Here is a 21,237-nt window from a genome sequence, read left to right as displayed (position 1 = left end):
CGCAAAAAGAATGGGGGAATGGACCAATGAAGGACTGATTTTGGTCCAAGACGGAACCGTACGCATCCTCTACGCTACCAGTGTCGACTGCTACACCAAGGCGTACGTTGATGTTGCTGGAGCTGCTGGCGGCGTTGGTGTGGATAGGATTTGTGTTGGTTCACTAAGTGTAGAACTAAACCCATGTCAAAGAAGCAATGCAAGTCCAATGACAATGCATAGGCGCATAATTAATCACGTCATAATGAAAGCAATAGTGTCCGAACAACACTAGCATGTATGAATGTATAGCTCATTGAATCTCTTCATCATCTATACTTAGACGGAATAGAGAATCAAGAATTAGCTTCATATGAACACATATGGGTATGAGTTCTTGCAACCGATTGTACTACGTTCTCTCGAACGTCGCAATCTGATTACATAAGCTCTCCATGGTCTGGAGGCATTTAAAGTCCCTCGGGCAATCTCATATCTGCGTCAAGATCCCTTTACAGATATTCTATGACCACTATCATATGCTGCATATCAGTTTTCATGGACACTACTACTGATCAAGTAGCGGAAAGAAATTATGTCCATAACGAGAGAATATAACTCATCGTAGTCAATACTAGGATAATGAGACAATCTTTGCGCCATAAGTCCTGTATATATCGCATGACTTTCATCTTTCTCATTACACTTACGAACAACGACCAACATAACAAGTTTAGTTCAGCCTGTATTGATTCTTTCCACTTCGGTCAAGTTGCTCATCGTTGATGCTTTACAACGGAATAAGAGCATAAGCGAATACATCATCAATCATGGGAGATCAATCCATTAAACACACGCGCACGCTGTATACGATCAATTCGTGAGATTTCTATTCTTCTCTAACATCAACAAAAGGAGTCTGTAGCGTCCCACAGAAACTTAGTTGATACACATGTTTAGAGGATATCTCTTGATGATGGGCGAAATACTTGTGCCTACGCACTTCGCTTCTTTCTGGTTTTGATACCAGAGAATAATGGTCTCCCCCTCATCTAGGCAGGAGCCAAGACCGAAGCTATGACCCTTACTAGTCCATCTTTGCGTTTGCCGCCCTTGTTTTGTGGTGTAATACCACGGGCGCCGACAACACCACAGCGTACGATGGTGCCATCGCCGGCTTCATTCCCACTGTCAGGGATGGTGCCAACGGTGCTAGGACCAGGTCATATGAAATTCTCCCATATTCTGAGAGTCCCAACCTTACCGGCACATCACAGCATTTATGTGTGATCTCGTCACTTTCGTAATATCGGTAAAGTCATTGAGCATCGAATTTTTGACTTTCTGGAGGTCGATAGTGCGTTGCACATTGACTCACTTTGAGTAGTGCGGGATCTTAATGAGACATAGTGCCACACCACGTCAATTCCTGGCATTAAAACCAGAATGGGACCATTCTATATCTCCCCCTAATGACGGGAAGTATGTCTCATCAAAGTGACCGTCTGCTAATATCGCAGGATAGAGATCAACGGTTGTAGATTGGAAATAGCGGACAAGTGTTGGTGATTCATAAATCATAACCAACCAGAATACTTAATCGTTTCAAGTAGACCCATTGAGATAACTACAATAGAGGCACATAAACAACTTTAACCAAATAGGCGTTTAAGGAAAAGAACGTTGGGATCGTATCCAGTAACCATCTGGTACGCACTAAACACTTGGCAAGTTGTGGGTCTGAAACGAATAAGTGTCGCTGCATGCAACATCATTACATATCTCCATGCAAAAATCGGCAGGTTAGTACCCATAACCAAGTCCGAGCTCTGCTAGATCGTGCAGTGAATGAACATGAGGAACTATGTTCAACGACGATCCCAGTAGATATGCAAAACAAAATCATCAAAGTCGTGGAGGTGAACTCTCCAACGGTATCCAATCAAATAGATTTGAGAGGATGGGAAGGGTGGTGAGCCCTTAGTATGATGATCATAGCTAAAAACTTTAGCAAATGCAGCGGTTCTTGTGGAAAGCAAAGCGACGTGTGACCAACGCGTCGATGCTCTTAACCTATACCATAAAAATACCGAAAAATGTCCGTATTCGGTTGGATATGGTCCACTAATGTCACCTTAAATACTTCGTAAGAATGGAATGTTCTCGGTTGGAGCATTAGCAAATAAGGACTTCCTTGAAATCTAGCAAAAGAACAAGCTTTGCAAAATGAGCGATGAGCATCATAGATTACCATGGAGGCATTAGAAAACACGGGAGGCATCACAAGATCCTGTGAAGGAGGGGATGCCGCCACCGACGGCCTTAATGCCATGGAGCCGCCGAAATAGGCAGGCTCGGCCTCACCGTGTGGAGCATGGGTGAGGTAGTCCTCTAATCGCTTTGTGAACATGAAAAATATATGATAATGTGAATTTCAAAGAACTCGAATCATCATATCTTGTTCAAAATGACCAAAAAACGATCATGTCAAAACCGAGAAGATAGTAAAACCGAACCCATGATTCAAAGAATCTTGAGTTACATAAAGCTACTGCTGCAGACAAGCAAAACGATGTCTGCAGGCTAACAAAGCTACTGTCGAAGCTTGAAAAAGATACTGTCAATGAAATCTGACAGATTTAGTCCTCTCCATTCTTAACACAAATATCAAGATGAAAATCCATCATTGGCATGAATGGCCTTTAAAACTTAGCAAGGCACGAAGATATAGAACACAATCTCCGCACGAGATCCGTAAAACAACTACCTGCGCCGTAGGACAGTGTGGGTGGTTACGCAATTAGCAAGACACTCGATTTCATGGCGGGACATTCTCAAAATGAAGATTAAGAGAGTCAACGACGCGGTGAACTTCTCTACACAATACGCCGTAGGATATTGTAAGAGAGGGGATTGAAACAAATGGCAATCCCATCGAATGTATCACATGGCAATAGAACTACATTCTTCAACTCAAGAGTTGGAAAAACATGGTATTGGAGCAGTTGAATACCAAACAATTTGGGTGGTAAAAACCATCCAATTGGTGCGGGTGGTCACCAATAATAATAAAATCATTTGAGCTATGAAACAACTTGGAGAAAACCGGAAAATTAACCGGAAAACCATGTCAAATTAACTCAAAACCGGGTAAATTGTGGACTAGGAAAACATGGCAGCAAGAACTGCTGAGATATGCCGGAAAAATGACGAGAAACGACGAAAAAAAACGTCGGAAAAACTCGTCGGAAGCCGGCCGGAAGTGGCTGGACCTGGCCGGTATGGAGGCCATAACTTCAGGTCCGACAGGGAACGCCGTCCGGAACCGGATGGCGGTGCCGGAAACGCCGGAATATGGCCGGAAGGTGGCGAATACGCCGGTAAAACGTCAAAAAACGTTCCGGAAACGCCGGAACAGTAACCGGGAAAAACGACGTCAATTTTGACGTTCCGAGGTCCGTTTTCCAAATTTCAAAGTCCAAAATCACAATGTAGTGCTATTGGGGGTCCCATGTAACCCAAAAGCGCCCAATTTAAAAACCACGTGAGTTGCAACGTTGACCATGCATGCTAAGCCAAGGCAAATAAAATTCTCACGAGTCAATCTTGTAAACAAGAAATACGAGAGATTTTATAGAATATGCCAATATTTAATACAACACAAACAAGCTTCCAATTCCAATAGACGACTTAAGCTAAAGTCGAGCAATAATCATGGCAATGCCAACGTCATACTTGAAAAATAGTAAGCAGAAGACAGTCAAAATAGATTGACTAATCAAAAGTCTGTAGCAACAAAATCTTGCATATCGGATTGGGCGGAGCCTTAGCCTGAGGCTCAAAAATGTGCTTACTTGAGAATGGAAGAATGTTACGTTTCCATCTCCAAAATTCCCTCAAGAAATAGATACAGGTGCCAAAAATGGCATGCGTTTCTTTGATGTGGAGTATGCATCAAGGTCAACTCTGATAATACAACGTCATAGACGTCATTAAATCACTTTTAAGTGTGTCCCATAGAATTCGTTATTTTTGGGATCTTTTTGTCAGCAAATAGTGCTGCATCAGAGTAATGAATCAACTCAAATAAATGAGTACGTAGACCTTGACATTATCGTTTATAGACATGAGTTTAAGAAAACTCAAACATTCAAATAACAGTCGCGATAGCGACGCATCCATAAGAAACGAGGGTTGTATAGGTTTCAAATAATCGAAACTATTCAACTATGTAACCGGAATTAGAAGGTTGTGATGCATATGGTCACAAAATAATCGATGCATATCGGCGATTCTCATGATCGCACCCAAAACAGCGGTGCACTCAGGCGACCACACGAAATCGATATCTTCCTTTCTTAAATAATAACGTGACTCCCCCAGGACCGTCACACGAAAACGTCGACCAAGAGGGAAATCATATCCCTCTTTGGTCTCATCGGCGTTATAAGAAAGACCGGAAAAGAAGACATGAAAAAAAGGCTAATAGCGCCCGATAATTTATATATATATATATATGTTCAAAAGCAGCAACTTTAAGAAAAACATACTTGTTGGTCTGCCAAATAGACCGCATATAAGTAAATTGCTCTGCAAATCGATCGTCATGCATGAAGTTGCTTGTTGAATTCCTTTTCGATCTTCATCCGATGACATAAACATCTTGGGAGGATACGATCAAAATCATATGTAGATGACAAAAGTATCGTCCATCTCGGCATGAATGTCATCACCATAGTACGACGAGTGATCACTTTTCCTATGCAAGCACGTGAAACATATTTAGAAAACGAAAACGTGCAAATAAACGATTTAATAAGAAATAGGAAAAGAAAAAGGAAAAAAGAGAAATAGTTTAAAGGCCCAAAAGGGTAGAGAAGACGGGAGTAGCTTCTCTTAAGCGAAGAGTTTGCTTGTGCAGTTCGCGTTCATTGCGTATATATGCGGGAGGAGCAATTTTGAATCCTCTGATGCGGGGTTTTTCGGGGCAAAGAGATGTTTTTGCGGAGCGAATGCGGAGGATACCCTGCGGGGCTGCGTGCAGGGGCAGGAGGGGGGTTGCAGGGGCTGCATGGCAGGGCAGCGTGCGGGGCTGCGGGGGTAGCATGCAGGGGCTGCGCGCGGGGCTGCGGTGGCAGCATGCAGGGGCTGCGCGCGGGGCTGCGGGGGCAGCATGCAGGGGCTGCGCGTGGGGCTGCGGGGGCAGCATGCAGGGGCTGCGCACGGGACTGCGGTGGCAGCATGCAGGGGCTGCGCCGACGAGGAACGTCGACGGGAAGATGTCGGAGGCCGGAGACGACGGTGGCCGGCGGTGGAGAAGAGAAAAAAATTTCTAGGGCTCTAAAAGTTCAGGGTTTTAGAGCAACGTGCTGATAACGTGTTTCAGGATGAAATAATTGTGTATTATTGAATGATATGGGGGCCTATATATAGGCATTACAAAACCACAATCCCGTAGGATTCGGAGTCCTAATCTATTACGGAGATGTTAATCTATCTCCTAACAGGAAACCTATTAGGCTAAGACACACATAAGGGTAGAATAGTAATTCTCCCGGAACACGATCATGTTTTTTTTTTTTGATAACACAGATCTTGATTATCTTGTGAAGATTTTGTTATATTTTTGTTGACTAGATGTCCTTTCAAACAAGTATACTTACCAGTATTGTATATATTTACTAGAGCGTGATTGAGTTTCGGCAAACATTGTGCTGTAGTCATAGAGAGGAAACGAGTTCCAAACATTTTAGTAAATAAGTTCCAGGCTAGACAGGGGCAGCCTTAGGTCAAAGGCTGCTTTCAAGTTACGTTATGTGTTTTCCCTGCCTTGCCCTAGCTATAAAGGGTAGCTCGATCTGTGTTTCAGTCCTCGCCTTGGTGGATTCTGTGGAGCGGCGCCGCGAACACATTCAAAGCTGTTTGAGTCTAAGCTGCAATTTACAGCAAGTATCGTACCCAGATCAGGTTTTAGGGGCTCAGTCAAGATTAAACCCTAGTCCGAATCTTTCTGGTCGATGCGTACGCGTTAACTTTGCTAGTAGTTGCACGTTTTTTTTTGAAAGATTTTGCGTTGCATGTACGTGGATCAATGGCTAGAGAAAACAATGGAAATCCTATGAAACTCAGGAAAAGAGGAAGCTGGACACCCAAAGGCGCTTTTGACATGGAGCAACTTCCACAACCTCTAGTAATGGACATTCTCTTAAGGCTTTCCTTCAAGACCCTCTGCAATTGCAGGTATGTTTGCAAAGACTGGCTTCGAATAATTTCCGACCCTCTGTTTGCTCATCTACACCGTTCAACATCACCCATCAGTATCATGATCAAGACCGAGCCTCCTTGTAGGGCACAAAGTAAGCTTCAGTCAATTCATGTAGAAAAAAAGTGATGGGTCTCGTATGCGAGTGGATAGATTGAGATTTGCTAGCAATAGCATACCTTGCCCTCTTTCTCGAGCACTGAATTTGATAAATTCATGCAACGGTTTGATTTGTCTGGCTGATGGATGGCGAGATGGTTCCTTGTATGTGTGCAATCCTATATTGGGTCAGTACATCAGCATTCCTTCTCCTGATATGAATAGAAGGTACGATAGCAATTTTACTGCAATTGGTTTTAGCGCCAAGACTAAGGAATACAAGGTGGTGCAAACAGGTATCAGGGTCGACAGCTACAATCGCCATGAGCCTGAGGTTCTTATATACACCATTGGTACCGGGGTTTGGAGAAGTCTTGGAAAGTCTCGCAGATGTATCTTTGAGGAGATACCATTTAATTCCTTTCTCCATGGAACTCTTCATTTTGTTCTTGCAGAACGTGAAGGTGCTAGAGTGATACAATCGTTTGACTTTGAACAGGAAGAATTTCGACCGCTGCTAGCCCCAGCAAATGTGAAGAATGTCAACAGTTATTACTATGGTGGATGGAAGGTGGGAGTCTTGAAAGGTTGTATGTTCTTATGTGTGTTTTCTCATGATGGTAAGAATAATACAACATTGGACATGTGGATAATGAAAGATTATGGTGTCCAAGAGTCTTGGACCAAAATTCTTGTCATCGAAAGTTACTTGCTTGCTTATTCATTCGAACCAATTATGTTCTTCAATGATGGGGGATCTTAATGACGAGCAGCACCAATCGATCTGTAGTCCGCGGAAGAAAATCTGCTGTCCCTTTTTCTCTATCCCCTTTCCTGTCTCCCTTTTAAAATCTAACATGTGTCAATTTCATCCAAATCAGCTTAATAGCATCTTACCCCTCTTAACCCCGTTTAACTCTAGTCTAACCCAAAACCTAACTCATCCTTATTTATTATATGATTATACCAAACGTCAACCTAACTCCTCTTCTTCTTCGTCTTCATCTATCAATGAAATTATAAAAGATGCAAAACCAAGTTGCGAATCGAAATAGAATTCTTTTTCCTCATTGTCTTCAATTGTCTGTTTTGTTCTTTGTTTGAATATTGCCAAACTTGAAGGCCAAGCTTGCTAACCATGGAACCTGAATTTTCTATGCCATCGAACTCAAACATGGCAGAATCAACACAGGTCATTATGTTTTTTTTTAAAAGCTTATATAGTTTAATTATATATAGATATATTGAAGCTTTTGTTTGAATTCAGAATTTTCTAATATGTATACATGTAGTGTGTGTTGGATTTTGAGGTACCACTAGATCAGAGGAGATTACTAAGATTACATATTTATTGAACTGGTGTGCAAGTGTGTTTTCCAGAATTTGGAACGATTATCACTTAAAAATGAGATTACATTGATTGATCAAGCCATATTGAATTACCAAGAAGTATATATATGACCAGAGCGTATGAAATATTATATATATAGTTGGAACCTCTAATGTATTGATCTTATATTTCAGAGTAAGGAGGCTACAAGTACTACTATAGACTTGAATGATGATTTTGATGGTGAAAATAATGAAGTTGGAGTTAGTGAAGAAGAGTCAGAAGAAGCCACAAGACTTAGAGAAAATGCAGATGTAATTCATTCTAGAATGAGTGAAGAATTGATTCCTGTGGTTGGTATGGAGTTTGATACAGAAAAAGATGCACTTGCTTTTTACAATCGATATGCATACAGATTTGGTTTTAGTACTAGGTTAAGTAAAGCACATACATGCTCCAGTGGGTTATTGAGGGATAGGCTTTTTGTTTGCTCGGCCGAAGGTAAACGTAGAGAAGACAAGAGAAGCCTATATGTCAAATTTCATCGTGCTGAGACAAGATTTGGTTGTGGAGCAAGAATAAAAATTAAATATGATCTATCTTCTGGAAAGTACACTGTTATGGAATTTGTTGCTGATCATACTCATGTGACTTCAACTCCTAGTAAGAGCCATCGCTTTCGGTCTCACAGGAAAATCTCTCTTCCTCAAAATGTTCAAGTTGATATGGCTGATGATTCAGGACTTGCTCCAAAAGAAACTCTCGAGCTATTGAGTCGACAAGCTGGAGGGCGTGAGCATCTAGGATTTATTGCAGAAGATTTAAGGAACTATTTACGTTCAAAGCGGACTAGAGAGATGATGTCGGGGGATACCAGTGGTGTATTGGAATATTTACAAAAGATGCAATCCAATGATCCTAGTTTTTCCTATGCTATACAAGTTGATGCGGAAGATTTGATAACCAATATTTTCTGGGTTGATGCAAAGATGAAGATAGACTATGATTATTTTGGTGATGTAGTATTGTAACGACCCCAAAATTTCGAGTATAAAAACTCAAAATTTCAAAGTCGTTAAACACCAAACAATCTCGATGAAATCGAAATCATTTAAAATGCCACAGCGGATCATCTCTGAGTTCAAAATACAACTCAGTCAAACCGATTATTACAACCAAATTATAATTCAACATTATAACAAATGGAAATGTATAATCCTCACAACAACCTCACAAGATAGTCACACAAAATCCTCACATAAGCTGGAGATAAATAACTTCAAGTCCTCTGAGTGGTCCGTCAATTCCCGCTAATCCACACATGCGGAGTTATCCACTACACCATCGAATTGGTGCACCGGGATTGTAAACACAAACCCGGTAAGCTTTACAGCTCGTATGAGTAAAATGAAAATATATAACTCGCATATCAATATATACGAAAATTCACAAATCAAACAAATATAAATGCACTCATGAGTCAGTGGACGGCCCATCTGGTTGTCCCAAAGAAATATGAAATAAAACGCTCATGAGAAATTAAGTAACGCTTCTGGTTACCCAAATGCATTTATATTACGGGTACCAAGAACGCTGGTACACATCTGTTACCCCTCTCGTAATACACCGCCGACGTTGGATAGCCACCCGCTACCCAACATCCAAAACAATCTGAGTACCCATGAGTAGATAACCACCCGTTACCTCACATGCAGTACTAAGGCAGACAGACTAGAGCTCTAACTGTATCGTAACTTTCGCCCAGCCAAAGGCTAGGTTCCGACTTGCCAAACACGTACAATAATCTCACATCATATTGTACCAATCACGTCCGAAGACAAATCAACATTTTAACAATCTCAATGTTAAAAATCACGTACAATAATCTCACATCATATTGTACCAAAAATCATGTCCGAAGACAAATCAACATTTTAACAATCTCAATGTTAAAATCACGTACAATAATCTCACATCATATTGTACCAAAAATCATGTCCGAAGACAAATCAACATTTTAACAAACTCAATGTTAAAATCACGTACAATAATCTCACATCATATTGTACAAATCGAAATCACATTCTCGATATTTAAATCTCGTCATCGAAATGACATAAATCACGATAAAATCATAACAGTATATTATATAGCAAACTATATATATATGTACATATTTACCATTTATACAATATATATATAATCCATTATATCGTATACATGTCATATTTCATAAACACGTCCGAAGACAAAAACTCGTCCGAAGACAAAACTCGTCCGAAGACAAAACATTTTAACAAACTCATGTTAAAACCGCGTACAATAATCACACCTCATATTGTACAAAAATCACATCACATGCTCAACATTTAATTCTCGTCATTCGAAATGACCAATTCCAATGAATTCATAACAGTATATAATATAGCAAACTATATATATATGTACTTATTACCATTTATACGATATATACGTAATCCACTATATTGTATACATGTCGTAATTCAATATTAAAAACTCTTGCAAAAATCTTGGAATCACCGCAAGGGTAGATTCGTAAATAAGTGAGATTTTACTCACCTTTTTTCCTGCGTGCAACTTCCACGACCCTGAAAGTAATTTCCTCACTCGTTTCGTCAGTCACCTAATAGCACGATAAATGCTTAGAAAATGATACTTAAAATATCAGGTGACGAGTTCAGCACAACTAAATGTTGTTCATAAAACATTGTTCACGGAACACTGTTCATGTTTACTAATCACTGTTTTTACTAAACCACTGTTCACAGTTACTGTTTTACCATGACACTGTCTACATTTACTGTTACAGATCACTATTCACAGTTACTGTTACAGATCACTATTCATGCGGAGTTACTATTCATTCGGTGTTACTGTTCATCGACCGCCACCAATCATCACCAAATTTCACCACCACAACCTAAACAACATTTCCAACAACTTCGTAGTTGACACCAAGGTCTAAATCCGAGTCTAAACAGTCCAAACAACGAAGAACATCAAATCGGCACTATTCACAAACCTTAGAAATTGAAATTTTGATTCGGGTACTTACACTTCGATTTGGCTCGATTCCTTTTGTGGGAATGTTGCTGGGACTGAGACAAGCAAAACCCCCCAAGAATCTTGAGCCATGGTGGCCGGAGGAGGCGGCGCCGCCACAGCAGTAACTTCCGGCGGTTACTACACCGTGTGTGGTTGTCGCCGGAGTGCAAGGCGTAGCCCAAAAGATGGAGCTCGTCGAGCCCGTCAGTTTGATAGGTGGCACGACACGAGGCGACGTCGGATGGTGGAGAAATCGGCCGGAGAAGGTTTTTGGGTCGGGTGAACAGTACCCGAGCTCGGGTGAACAGTACCCCCGATCTGATTTTTAGAAAAAATCTGATTTTCTGATTTTTAATCTCCTCTCCTTCCTTTTATACTATTTCCAAAATCGGAAACGAACTTCCGACGTTAATAACTTTTGCATCCGACGTCCGATTCGAACGCATGACATGTCCACGAATTTGTATTGATGAGCTCTACGACTTTCGTGAAGGAAGTTTTCGCAACCGAGCGACGGAATAAAAGTCGATCTATACGTTGCGGTAACGTTACGTTTTCTAATTAAACGATCCGAGAACGTTTCCGTTTTCGTTTCGAAATGTCGCAAACCTCCAATTGTCGTCTTGAATTAATTTCACAAGTTTAACACTTTGAAAATACTCGACATTTAGTTTCTAAAAATTCGGGTTATTACAAGTATGTTTTGACACTACCTATAGGAAAAACAAAGAAGGAAGGCCATTTGCGATGTTTGTTGGAGTCAATAATCATAAACAAACACTTATATTTGGTGCCGCATTGTTATATGATGAGACCGCTGACACTTTTAAGTGGTTGTTTGACACCTTTGCGAATACAATGTATGGGAAGACACCAAAGAGCATATTGACAGACCAAGATGCTGCAATGGCTAAAGCCTTAGCTTCTCAATGGCCAAAAACACATCATCGACTATGCATTTGGCACATATATCAAAATGCGGCAAAGCATCTTAAGAGTGTCTTTGAGAAGTTTAATGATTTTGCTAAAGACTTTAGCAGTATCATATATGACTATGAAGATGTTGAAGACTTCTTAATTGCTTGGGAGAAAATGCTTGAAAAATACAATCTCCAAGAAAATAAATGGTTAGACCGATTATTTGATTTGAAGGAGAAATGGGCTTTAGTTTATGGCCGGCAAACATTTTGTGCAGATATTAACACCACCCAACGCAACGAAAGCATGAATAATGCTATAAAGAGGTATGTGAGTTACAAGTATGATTTGTTACGTTTTTTCCGTCACTTTCAAAGATTGGTTGACGATCGTCGTTATAATGAGTCGGTTGCTGATTTCAAGGCAAGTCAGACCTCCCCTTCATTATCATTCCCTGTGAAAATGTTGAGGAATGCAGCAAAAGTGTACACACCAACAGTGTTTAAATGGTTCCAAGTTGAGTTATGTAAAGCTCATGATTGCACCTTAAAGTTATTTAGTGAGATTGAACCGATGCACATATATGAAGTTACTGCTCATGGAAAGCATTTCCACCATATTGTAACATATGACTCGGCCGAAAATACTATCTCATGCAGTTGTAAGAAGTTTGAGTTTGCTGGAATCTTGTGCTCACATGCTTTAAAGGTTTTGTCATCTAATAACGTGAAGACCATTCCTGACCAATACATCTTGAATAGATGGAGAAAAGATATCAGAGATCAAATACCAAAGGTGTCTTGTTCAAAAGCAGATTATGATGATGATGATGATGAAAAAGCAAAAATAGCAAGGCGTTATAAAGACTTGGCTCGCTTGCATACTGAACTTGCAACAATTGCTACTGAATCTGATGAAGCTTATGAGATTGCTACAGTGGCTTTTCACAAAACATTAGCTGATGTTAAAGAGACTCTGAAGAAGAAGAAGACCAATAAAGAAGCACCTCAAGTTACCTCACATGTCAACAATTGTGCACCTGAGGTTATTACTGATGATTTTGATGAGCATAGAGTCAGAGGAATTAAAGTTAAAGAAAGAATTGTTCGTAAGGAGGATTCCATCAGACCAAAGAATGCTTTGGAAAAGCTCCTAGGAAATAAAAGGCCTAGAAAAGATGTAGATAGTTCATCTAGACACCAGAAGGAACCAGAATTAGATCATTCAACTGTGACCTCCACATTTGTCCCTGCTACACAAGATCAAGGCCACACGACACAACAAATGCAATTGCCAACACATCCTTCAGTTGTTGATTCCATAAGTGTTCCTACCTCACAAGATCAAATGACTGAACAAGTATTTCTTTTTATTTTATTTTATTTTACTAATGTGTTGAAGATGAGTTCTTTTATTGCTTTATTTACTTATTTATTCACCTTACTCAATTTTCAGGAGGTCATTGTTGCAAAATCTGGTATGGACAATAGAGTTTTACCTAAACCACCACACTTACTTCAGGTAATATATGAAAATGTTATTCTAAAATGCCATATGTTCTACTTACTTGGTTATTTATGAATTAATTTAAAAACATTTGCTCCAGATTCCTTTATCTACTATGCATGCTAGAATGGAGCAGCACATGGAATTGACTCATAGAGCCCAATTCCCAGAGGTAATACGTATTCTTAACTTTATCATTCTCTCTGAGCTTTAGACACACACACACACACACACACACACACACATATATATACGCTAATTTTAAGGACATACATAATGATGTTTCAATATGATTTATACAGATATTTCACATTAGTAATAGAACTCACAAGCCAAGTACCATGCCTCCCCAACTGCAATTTACATCACCCGCTTTGCCTCCCCGAGCGGAATTTACATCACCTTTTTTGCCTCCCCGAATGCAATTTACATCACCTAGTTTGCCGCCCCAAATGCAGTTCACATATCCATTTCAATTTGTCCAGGTAACAAGAATAATATTAAAGTGTCCCTAAATGTCTATATGTTTCACCAATACGTTTATGATGTGCTTGATTAGTACTTGCTACTGTTATTGAAATTTTGTGTGTGGTACTTTCAATATATCTACAGAATTTAGGTGGCTCTAATGTTGGAATATATTATCCGCAAGAATCTAAAATGAATTATCAGCAAGATTTGGCGACAAATTATCAACAAGGTTCCATTTCTAAGTTACTTATACATGTCCTTGTTGATTAAACTTATTAGTGTGTTAATTGTATGATTGAGAGAAGTTTCATGAAAGCATATACTGTGTGAGTGCAGGCACAATTTCTACTGAAAAAAGACCAGACATGCTTTACACAACCTCAAAAACCCCAAGATGAATCATGAAATCGAAGAGGGGAGACCATGATGATCCATGAGATGAAAGCTGAAGTCCTCTGTTTATTTAGATCATAGAAAAAATTAATTTGTCAGAGCCATAATATGAATATTTCAATTGGTATTTGTTTTCTCTTGTAATAAAACTTGAGACTAAGTTGCTCTTCTGCAATGTCTGATCTAAAAATATTGTAAGTCTGTTTCAATGAATTCATTTTTGAGTTGTTGACATTCTATATCTTTATTCCTTTTATCTATTCATGCATTCAACTAGATAACATAACACATATTAATATATACAATAAGGCTGTTATTTCCTTTTGTACGAAGGTATGTACTTGTAATTATGATAATAAGACACTAGTGTTCAACTAGTATGAACCTGTTTGCACCTAAATTGCCAAACAGAACCAAGCCAAGCAAACAAGATATTAAAGCACGTCCATATAACCAGACTTTTATTTACACACCAGCACCTTTTGGAAATACTAAAGAAAAATTAATCCCCACGTCAAGCAAACCCAAGGATCTGATAATTGTCATTTAGCTTTATAATTTGAATGCATAATCGATGTTTTGGTATTTCTTTGAAAGATTTCATGATCAAGGTTGCATATACTTTTGAGACTTCAGAGTGCATATCTTCAATACTACTTCATTGGCTAACCTTTAGGATATTAATCAACAAGAAAAAATTGATAAAATTTGTTCATTGCAGAAGAGTGGGAAAAGCAATATACGTGGGAAGAGGAGGATGAAGAAGAGATGTAGAGTCGTTCGATATTCTCCCCTTTTGTTTTCAAAATATAATCAAATAATTAATAAATAAGATTGAGTTAGAGTTGAGTTAGGTTTTGGGTTAGACTAGAGTTAAATGGAGTTAGCAGGGTAAGACACTGTTAAGCTGATTTGGATGAAATTGACACATGTTAGATTTTAAAAGGGAGACAGGGAAGGGGATAGAGAAAAAGGGACAGCAGATTTTCTTCCGGGTAAGACACTGTTAAGCTGATTTGGATGAAATTGACACATGTTAGATTTTAAAAGGGAGACAGGGAAGGGGATAGAGAAAAAGGGACAGCAGATTTTCTTCCGTAGTCCGCTATGATAAAAAAACCAAACGTCTCGAAGGAACTAGCATTATTCGGACCGAGTCTCGGTTTCAAGCACTTGGTTACTGTCCTTGCTTCGTTTCACTACATGATGTATCAAATGGAGAGGAGGTGAAAAGGTATGTATTCTGATCGAATTACTGATAGAAATAGATGAATTTAGCTGCATGATTCTGTTATGACTTTTACCTTTAGTTTTTCTGTGGAATTGCCAAAGTATATTGCCTTATATATAGTTTCCCTACATTTGATGTTACTATTTAAGGATAACATTATCTGATGTGCTTATCCAGACATAAATCACTTAACAACTTAGAATCAGTCACCATGAGACTTGGTCTAAAGATTATGTTAGATAGAATTAGTTGTATCTATGACCATTGTTAACTTCTTTATATAAAGGCACATATCTATCAATAAAAATTCAGATTGATTCATCATTCATACGTTGTTTATATCTCTATATTTTTCTCAATTTTCCTACAACAGTTACATGGTTTTTCATATTGACATGTGTAGGGTAAGAGACAATAACAAGATTGATATTCTTCTTGGTAGAGGGAAGCAGTGATGATGCTTGTTCCAGCGTGCCACCTAATCACAATTCCAGAAAGCTTCAGCCTCAATGGATCATTTTTGTAGAGCGTCTTCTTAAAGCCAGTAATTTCAGTGAGTAGCCTAAAAACATCTCTAACAGAATCTCCATATTTTCTCCAAAATAGAGAGGCAAATTTTAAGATCTTTAAAAAATTTATGCTCAAACTCCAACAACTTCTTTATTTTGCAGATTTTTGCATTTATTACGACAATAAATTATTCATAACCAGAAAGAGTAATATATTTTTATATTGTCGACTTTTAATAAATTATAAAAAAAATCTATTAGTTATAATTTAAGGAGGGTGTATTGTATTTGATTCGTGTGGACTTATTTTAATTGACAGACTTTTTAGAAAATCCACGGACTCCTTAAAAAGTTCACAGACTTTCATAGAATTGTTAAAATCACTGACTTCAACCACATACTTTTGACTGATTTCTACAAATTTATATTGATTCACGAAATCCACAGAATTCATATTGATCGACTTCTACAGATTTTTTAGTACTCATACAAAAATTAAAACTTTCTTTTTTGTTAGTTAAGAAAATAAGACATGGTAACTAATTAATGTGCATACAATGTCTGTCAATTACAAGCTTACGATTCTGTTGCTTCACTGTCCACAATTCTATGATAATTTGCTTTACTCCCGAGTGCGCCTTAAGCATCTAGGTTGGTTTGGTTCTCTAAGGCCTCGTGTGTGCTATTAAACGGGGACTTAATAGTTAATACATGCTAATAAAATTTTCTAAGGAACAATTTTTATTGTGACATCCCAACTCAAAATAAATCAAGAAAATTAATTCTAAACACACCAAGTACTGAAATCGGGGAGCAGTTTTATAGAGGAGAAGCCGAGAAAGTTTTTGGGCATGGTCTTGTAGATCGGTTCCCACAGGTAACGACGTCGTCCATGGCGACAATGCTTGACGATAAATTTTATGGAGAGAGAGAGAGAGAGAGAGAGAGAGAGTTCCTTTTGTTTTTATATCTTTCCCTCTGTCGGTCGAAACCGACTTCCTTTTTTTTTTCTTTTTTTTAAATCGATAAGTATATATATTCCTTAATATAATTAGTATAATAAACTTATGCTATGATTTTCGGGTATTATATTTATTCTAAGAAAATTTATTGGTTGTGTCTATTATAAAGAAATTAGAGAATCTCAATTATTTATAAGAAAGTAAGAGAAACCCTTCAAATTTAATCCTTTTTTTTTCTTATGTACTTCTTTCATTGTCATTGTTTTTATTGGTAGCATTGGACATGTGTCCACAATTGAGAATGAGGTTTTAGTAAGTATAAAGATACAAGGTAAGAACATAACATAGATAAGAAGAAAATAATCAAAGGGTGAATAACCATGTTGGGTTATAGGAAAAATAATCAGTAAAGAAAAGACAAAAAGAAAATAAAGAAAAATGATGGAGGATGAACATTGATCTTTGAATGAAATGAGAAAAGTCCATTTCAAATTTCAAATCTTTGGTCTAGAAGCTAGACAAATTTTAAACTCTGGTGTGTATATTTTACACTATAAAGTCCATGAGATTCCATGAGTTTATAATTCCATAAGTATTAATGATATTTTGAATACCCACAGACTTCTATTCATTTTGAAAAGTCATGATTGAATAACCCAAGACTCTCATGGATTTTTTAAAATCATAATTGAATACACCTAGACTTGTATGGATAATTAAAAATCTGTAGTGAATACACCTAGACTTTTAAAATTCACGGAATTCTCATAAACTCTCATTAATTCCATATACAATACACCCCCCTAAGTTTGAGTTGTTGGAGAAAGTGTATGCATTTAATATTTGGTTATGCAAATTTTTGCAGATTGTTGTAAGTACAGATAAAATATCGTTCTCTCACCACTTTTTCTATTTTGCATAATAGGATATGGAGAAGCTGTTGGAGTGAAAATTGAGTGATTTTTCTCCAAAATCCAAGATTTCTCTAAAATGCAGAATTTGTTAGAGATGCTCTTAGTTCATAAGTCATTTTTAATTTCTTATGCATGCCTTACCCCTATTTGTTTATCTGATTTTCTCTTGTTTTTCAAAGAAATTAAGGACCTCATTAGGTTCTATAGACCTTGCCAGTGTGCTAGCTTGTTTCACAGTTCCAAATATGTAGAGAATTAATATTGCACTTTGCCAAAGCATAATGACTAATTTGTTTATTGCTGAGTGTTGAATTAATGGTTTGTACTTTTGGTGCGGGCTTATTTTATCTCAAGCTAGAAGGTGTACTGTACATTGTTAGTATGAACATGCTGGAGCCATGCAGCTTGGTTTATTGTTTTCAGACCAAATATTCAAATGTAACATTGTTAATATGTCAACTCATGAAAGTACGTATATGGTGTCTGTGCAACTGAAGAAGCAGTGCGTGTCATACATTCTTACATATTATCCTGGAAAGTGCAGATCTTGCTTATCTTCATATTAAACTTTTCCTTTTGTTTCAATTACTCCCGGGTCAACTCAGGTTGTAATTGATTTCCATTCATACAAGTATAATTCAGCTTATTAGTATGGTATCTCTTTTGTGTCAGTAGTTGAGTGGTTAAGAATTTCATGGTGGTTAAGTTTCGACAAAGATTGATGTTATATATCTGATCAGTATGATCAGATTTATGCAAATCGACTGTTTCATTATATCCTTGGGAGTATAGAGAAGTGTTTCAAGTATATATACAATATATTACAACATGCGTATTCTTTGAAGGGAAAGGAAATCGTCCTAACGGTACCCGTCGTTTCAGCTCTAACCCCTCAAGTTTGGAAGACTCAAAGTTTGTAATGTAAATTTAGAATTTTAGATGTCACAACATGCGAATAGACTTTAGGTAAATAACATTGATTGGAGAAAACAAGCTAGTTCCAAGAAACATTCAAGAAGATATGGAGTTCCCAGATCTTGATGACGCTGCAGTCAAAGGGTAATATCTTTGATTTCAAATTTGAATAATAGGGACGTTTTGTGTTTTCCCTAGCTTGCCCAGTTGCCATGTAAAAGGAAACTCTGTGGTCACTTGTAGTCAGACTTTGAGCCTTCAGCACTGTAATTTCTGGTATCACACCCAAAGCTAGTTTCAGCGGCTCAGTTAAGATTTACAGACAGAATCTTGTGGCCAAGTCCGCCAGCCGGTGAGTTTACTTTCCTAATAGTTGAGCTTCCAATATTTTACTTTGCAAGTCATACTCTTTAGCCTTAAGAGATTACCATTTTCAACTTATATTTGTACTCCTAATTGTAGGTTTCACTGTTGAATATCGGGCGAGAGGAATAGGGGGAACGAACCGAATCGCTATAACGTAGGAATTTTGTCTGAAAGAGGAACAATGCCAAGAGCAAAGAATGGAAATCTTATGAATCCCAAGAAAAGAGGAAGATGCAAAGCGAAAGGTGCTTTCAATATCCCAGAACTTCCACTGGCAATAGTAATGGACATTCTATCAAGGCTTTCCTTCAAGACCCTCTGCAGTTGCAGGTGTGTTTGCAAAGACTGGCTTCACATTATTTCTGACCCTGAATTTGCTCATCTACACCGTCCAACATTGCCCCTCAGTATCTTGATCAAGACCCAGCCTCCTAATAGAAAATTAAGTAGACTTGATTTATTCCATGTAGAAAAAAGTGCTGGTTCTCGGATTAAAGTCGACAGACTGAGATTTGATCCTCAAAAGAGCATACCTTGCTCTCTTTCTGAAGTGATTTTGATAAATTCATGCGACGGTTTGGTTTGTCTGACTAAGGGAACGCTATGGAAATCGCGAGATGGTTCCTTGTATGTGTGCAATCCTATTTGGGGTCGGTACATCAGCATTCCTTCTCCTGATAAGAATAGAACGTACGATAACGATTTTACTGCAATTGGTTTTAGCGCCAAGACTAAGGAATACAAGGTGGTGCAAACAAGTACCAGAAACGACTGCCATGAGACTGAGGTTCTTATATACACCATTGGTACCGGAGCTTGGAGAAGTCTTGGAAAGTCCCCTAAAGGTAGTGTCGCTCAGTTACCATTCAATTCCTTTCTCCATGGGGCTCTTCATTATGTTCTTGGTGAACATCCATGTTCTCAAGTAATACAATGCTTTGACTTTGAACGGGAAGAATTTCGACCTCTACTAGCCCCAGCATATTTGAAGAAAGTCAACCGTTTTCGTGGTTGCTATTGGAAGGTGGGAGTTTTGGAAGGTTGTATGTTTTTATTTGTGTTTGATGATAATGCGGGTACAACATCCGAAATGTGGATCATGAAGGATTATGGCGTCCAAGAGTCGTGGACCAAAATCTTTGTCCTGGAAAACTCGTTGTTTTCTAGGGCGTCCCCCTCTTATTATGAACCAATTCTGTTCTTAAATGATATGGAAATTCTAATGACAGAAGAGAGTTATTGTGTGGTCTGCTATAATCAAGAAACTAAATGTTTCAAAAAAACTAGCGTTGTTCGGACTGAGTCTAGGTTTCAGGCACTTGGTTACTATCCTAGCTTTGTTTCACTCCAAGATGTTTCAAATGGAGAGGAGGTAAGAAGGTACGTATTCTGATTGAATTACTGACATTTCATAGATACACATGGATAATTGTAGCTACAGGTTTCTGTCATGACTTTTACATCAATTTATTGACTCACCCTGCCTTTTGCTTCACTGGAAATTTGTTAAGAAACAATTGATGTTACATGGTCTTACATGTTTTGAATATGTTCCAGCGTTTTATCATGCTTACTATATGACATGTGCAGCATACGAGACAATATCGAAATTGATATTCTGCGTGGTGGAGGGAGCAGTAGTGATGTTTTATCCAGCGTTCCACCTGATCACAATTCCGGATAGCTTAATTGATGCTGGACTGCTTTTGTGAAGGTGACTAATTTCAGTGAGTAAACTTTATTCATAAGACGTATCTAATTTCTTATACCCTTCCCCCTGTTTAATTGTTTGCTGATCCTCTCTTGTTTTTTTGTGGATGTGTTGCAATGGTTAGACGCAAGTACCTTCCCTCGATGCTTCAGTTACTTGTTTGAAATACTTCAAATGCCGGCCAGACCTGCATTACAAATAACAGAGAAAGGACTTCATTTGGTTCTATAGACCTTGCCAGTGTACTAGTTTTACAGTTCCTAATTAATATTGCAGCTTTGCAAAAACATACAGACTTCTATGCTTGCTGAGTGTTGAATTGATGGTTACTACTTTTAGTGGGGGTTGTTCTATCTCAAGAAGGTGTATACTACATTATTTTTATTTTATTCTCTTTTTCTTTCTCTCACGTACAGTCTTGATCTGATGCATAAGAATCACTTATAATCATGGTTTTGATCCAGTTAAAATAAATCCTCGTACATTCTCGAGAAGGTTTCTTTCTGTAGTTCATAACTTTTCTTTCCATGAGTGCTGTACAGTAAGCTTTCAGTAGTCCTTTCTGCAAAAAAATAAATCTTCTATATTTTTTTCAATTGAAATGT

At 38.2% G+C, this 21,237-nt stretch overlaps 2 protein-coding genes across 2 annotated transcripts; both read left to right on the top strand.

Moving 5' to 3' along the window:
* The first annotated feature begins 11,594 nt into the window (after window positions 1–11,594).
* Window positions 11,595–17,675, top strand: LOC126792246 (protein FAR-RED IMPAIRED RESPONSE 1-like). Its single transcript, XM_050518708.1, has 5 exons — window positions 11,595–13,013; window positions 13,110–13,175; window positions 13,261–13,332; window positions 17,592–17,597; window positions 17,652–17,675. Exons 1-5 carry the CDS (start codon window positions 11,595–11,597, stop codon window positions 17,673–17,675), a joined length of 1,587 nt encoding a protein of 528 aa, XP_050374665.1.
* Window positions 17,676–19,074: 1,399 nt separating this feature from the next.
* Window positions 19,075–20,605, top strand: LOC126792245 (F-box/kelch-repeat protein At3g23880-like). Its single transcript, XM_050518707.1, has 2 exons — window positions 19,075–20,301; window positions 20,479–20,605. The coding sequence occupies exons 1-2, from the start codon at window positions 19,103–19,105 to the stop codon at window positions 20,603–20,605; spliced, it is 1,326 nt and encodes a 441-aa protein (XP_050374664.1). The 5' UTR covers window positions 19,075–19,102.
* Window positions 20,606–21,237: the final 632 nt, after the last annotated feature.

This window comes from Argentina anserina, chromosome 4, assembly GCF_933775445.1.
Source record: "Argentina anserina chromosome 4, drPotAnse1.1, whole genome shotgun sequence".
NCBI classification, from domain to species: Eukaryota; Viridiplantae; Streptophyta; class Magnoliopsida; order Rosales; family Rosaceae; genus Argentina; species Argentina anserina.
Note: the sequence above shows the minus strand (reverse complement) of the source record. Positions and strands in the feature narration are given on the sequence as shown.

What these genes read in the sequence shown, in the direction of transcription:
- LOC126792246 (XM_050518708.1), top strand. Translation starts at nt 11,595, where the DNA reads ATGTATGGGAAGACACCAAAGAGCATATTGACAGACCAAGATGCTGCA. An exon ending in AAGATCAAATGACTGAACAA is followed by an intron (nt 13,014 to 13,109) that starts GTATTTCTTTTT and finishes CTCAATTTTCAG; the next exon opens with GAGGTCATTGTTGCAAAATC. An exon ending in AACCACCACACTTACTTCAG is followed by an intron (nt 13,176 to 13,260) that starts GTAATATATGAA and finishes CATTTGCTCCAG; the next exon opens with ATTCCTTTATCTACTATGCA.
- LOC126792245 (XM_050518707.1), top strand. Translation starts at nt 19,103, where the DNA reads ATGCCAAGAGCAAAGAATGGAAATCTTATGAATCCCAAGAAAAGAGGA. An exon ending in AATGGAGAGGAGGTAAGAAG is followed by an intron (nt 20,302 to 20,478) that starts GTACGTATTCTG and finishes AATATGTTCCAG; the next exon opens with CGTTTTATCATGCTTACTAT.